This window comes from Limulus polyphemus, unplaced genomic scaffold, assembly GCF_000517525.1.
Source record: "Limulus polyphemus unplaced genomic scaffold, Limulus_polyphemus-2.1.2 Scaffold7857, whole genome shotgun sequence".
In the NCBI taxonomy this organism is placed as follows: Eukaryota; Metazoa; Arthropoda; class Merostomata; order Xiphosura; family Limulidae; genus Limulus; species Limulus polyphemus.
In genome coordinates, this window is record NW_013673467.1 from 13,556 (window position 1) to 15,988 (window position 2,433).

At 36.0% G+C, this 2,433-nt stretch overlaps 1 protein-coding gene across 1 annotated transcript in view; it reads right to left on the minus strand.

Moving 5' to 3' along the window:
- LOC106474922 (transient-receptor-potential-like protein) overlaps positions 1-2,433 on the minus strand; it is a 17,383-nt gene that overhangs the window by 7,476 nt on the left and 7,474 nt on the right. The window contains exon 2 of the mRNA XM_013935621.2: positions 755-997. Within this exon, the coding sequence (XP_013791075.2) occupies positions 755-997 (243 nt within the window). The remainder of the gene's footprint in view (positions 1-754; positions 998-2,433) is intronic.

Consider the following 2,433-nt stretch of genomic DNA (forward strand, 5'->3'; position numbering starts at 1 on the left):
TTGGGTTAGACCCAACAAGAGTCTTCAGAGCATCAATATCAATTCTAACATGTCGGTCCCTGCCATCACAGTTTTTAAGGCTAAAGTCACCTGAACGAAATTTGCTGAACCATCGTTGACACTTACCAACGTTCAAAACATTTCCATAAACTTCTTTGATATAATTTGTTGCTACAGAGGCGTTGTTTCCCTTCTTGTATTCAAACGGCATTATATGCCGAATGTGTGTGTGTCTCGTCGTGTGCCATCATTATAAGGGATTAGAGTATACTAAACTTTACACATTTTATAGGCTACACTAACGTGACATTTAGACGGTTCGTTTAACTATTATAGGTGACGTACGTCTTTTTTTTGGGCGGGGGGGGGGGTAATGAAAGTGTTCCAAAAAGCGACATTAATTTCTTGACGACCTAATACTAATACACCTACCCATAGTAGACGTACACCGATATCCTAACTATCTCGTGTTTTCCTCATTTTAAATGCTAACTTTACACGCCACCTGCCTGTAGTAAACGTAAACTAATATACTAACTTGCCCGCGTTTTATTCATATTTCAATATTACTTTACTGGCCACCTGTGTGTAGTAGATGTACACTAATATAGTAACTTGCCCACATTTTATTCATATTTCAATACCACTTTACATGCCTTCTGCCGGTACACTAGACGTACGCTAATATACTAATTTGCTTGTTTTTGTTCATATTTCTAGGCCATCTGCCGGTACTAGACCTGTACTAACTTACCTGTTTTTGTTCATATTTTAATGCCAGTTTTAGACGAGCAAGAGTTAATTTTTCTCTATCTTCATCATCATCATCTTCGTCGTCGGAGTTAGATTGTTTGTTGAGGACAGCGATAACTTCCTCTGTGCTCCTACAGAGATCCAGGAGGTCGCACGAATAGCGTTTACATTGATTACTCAGTTCCAGGTAGATATCTTTAAATTCGTTTTCCCGCATAGCTAGGTGTCCAAGCTCCCATGACAGCTTGACATATAAGAAACAATTACGAAAATAATTAGTACCATCTTGTTTTGTGATTAAATAGAACAGTTGTACATTTCTGTATGGCCACGAAAATTAATGTTACTGTGTAGATGTCACGGTGATGTTGAAAATTTGTTTGTTGTTCTATTCCACTCCTCTCTCTATTTCTTTGTTGTGTATTTTCAGACTTAGCCAGATATAGAATTGAGCCCTTTTAACTTAACGAAACGTGGCAGATATTGTGAAGGATCAAAATGGAAGGATAGCCCATAAATGAAACACAGGTTCAGATGATAAAAAAACAAACTTGAATTTATTTACTGTAAAAATACCTTACGTGAGGCATTTTTAAAGGGGAGCACTGAGGGACAAGTCTCTTCATATCCCATTGTTGTAACGTTATTTTGAAAACGGGTTCTTTTATATTATCTATCGAAAATAATGTCCAGTCACGTTAACAATAAAAAAAAACTAGTTTTATTTCCTCCTTAACATTGATTTACATAGTTTATCATTTTTTAACTTGGTGTAGGCCTATATCTACAGCCACACTATCTGCACTACACTAGGTTAAAAAACAAATACGAGCCACTTTGTGTGGGGGTGGGGACTGTACAAAGTAACTAAATATACCGATAGCTAAAATAGATCCAAAAACGCACTGAATGATTCAGTCTCCCAGCTAGAAAACACTGTAATGTTATCTAGCTAATTGACTGGCTCATCCGTATTTATTCTATAATACTTGTTCTGGATATTTTGCAAACCTTTAAGTTTTCGTGACGTTAATTTAGAATATCATTAGCTTAATCTCACGCACTATGATCTTAACTTCATGCGCCCTCTAGACAACATTTAATGTATTAATATTAAAATACAGCTTATAACACAATCATTCGCCATATTTTATCACTCATGGTACGCATACATTTGCTTAATTAAGCAAGCCAAATTCACCGTGAGGTAGATTTTCACTCGAATGGTAACAGCCGTTGCTAAGTAAACTATATTTCCAGGTTCTAGAAATCAATACTTGTCTGGTACTGGTAGAGCTCGAGAGCGTTGAGAAGCAAGTTGGACCTTTGTCAGGCACCATCGGAATGACAGTTGGTCGTGAAAACCTAATCGTGACCTCGAAAAAATGACAGAGAATATGATAATATTTTTGTAAGAAAAAAGGTTGTTACATATCCAAAACAGGATATTTCTAATAAATAAGCTTGGAATAATTATTTCTTAATATTTGAAATTTAGTGAATTCGGGACGATAGCTGTTTGAAATTCGTATATTATTATTTCTAAAACTATAAGTATTGTTGCGTCATCGAGATCACGTGACAATTCTCACGCTCTCTTGTTTCTAGAACTATCATTGTACTTTGGCGAATGTTCTACTTCTTGCTAGAAATGGTTACGCTGGTATATAAAAGATGGGA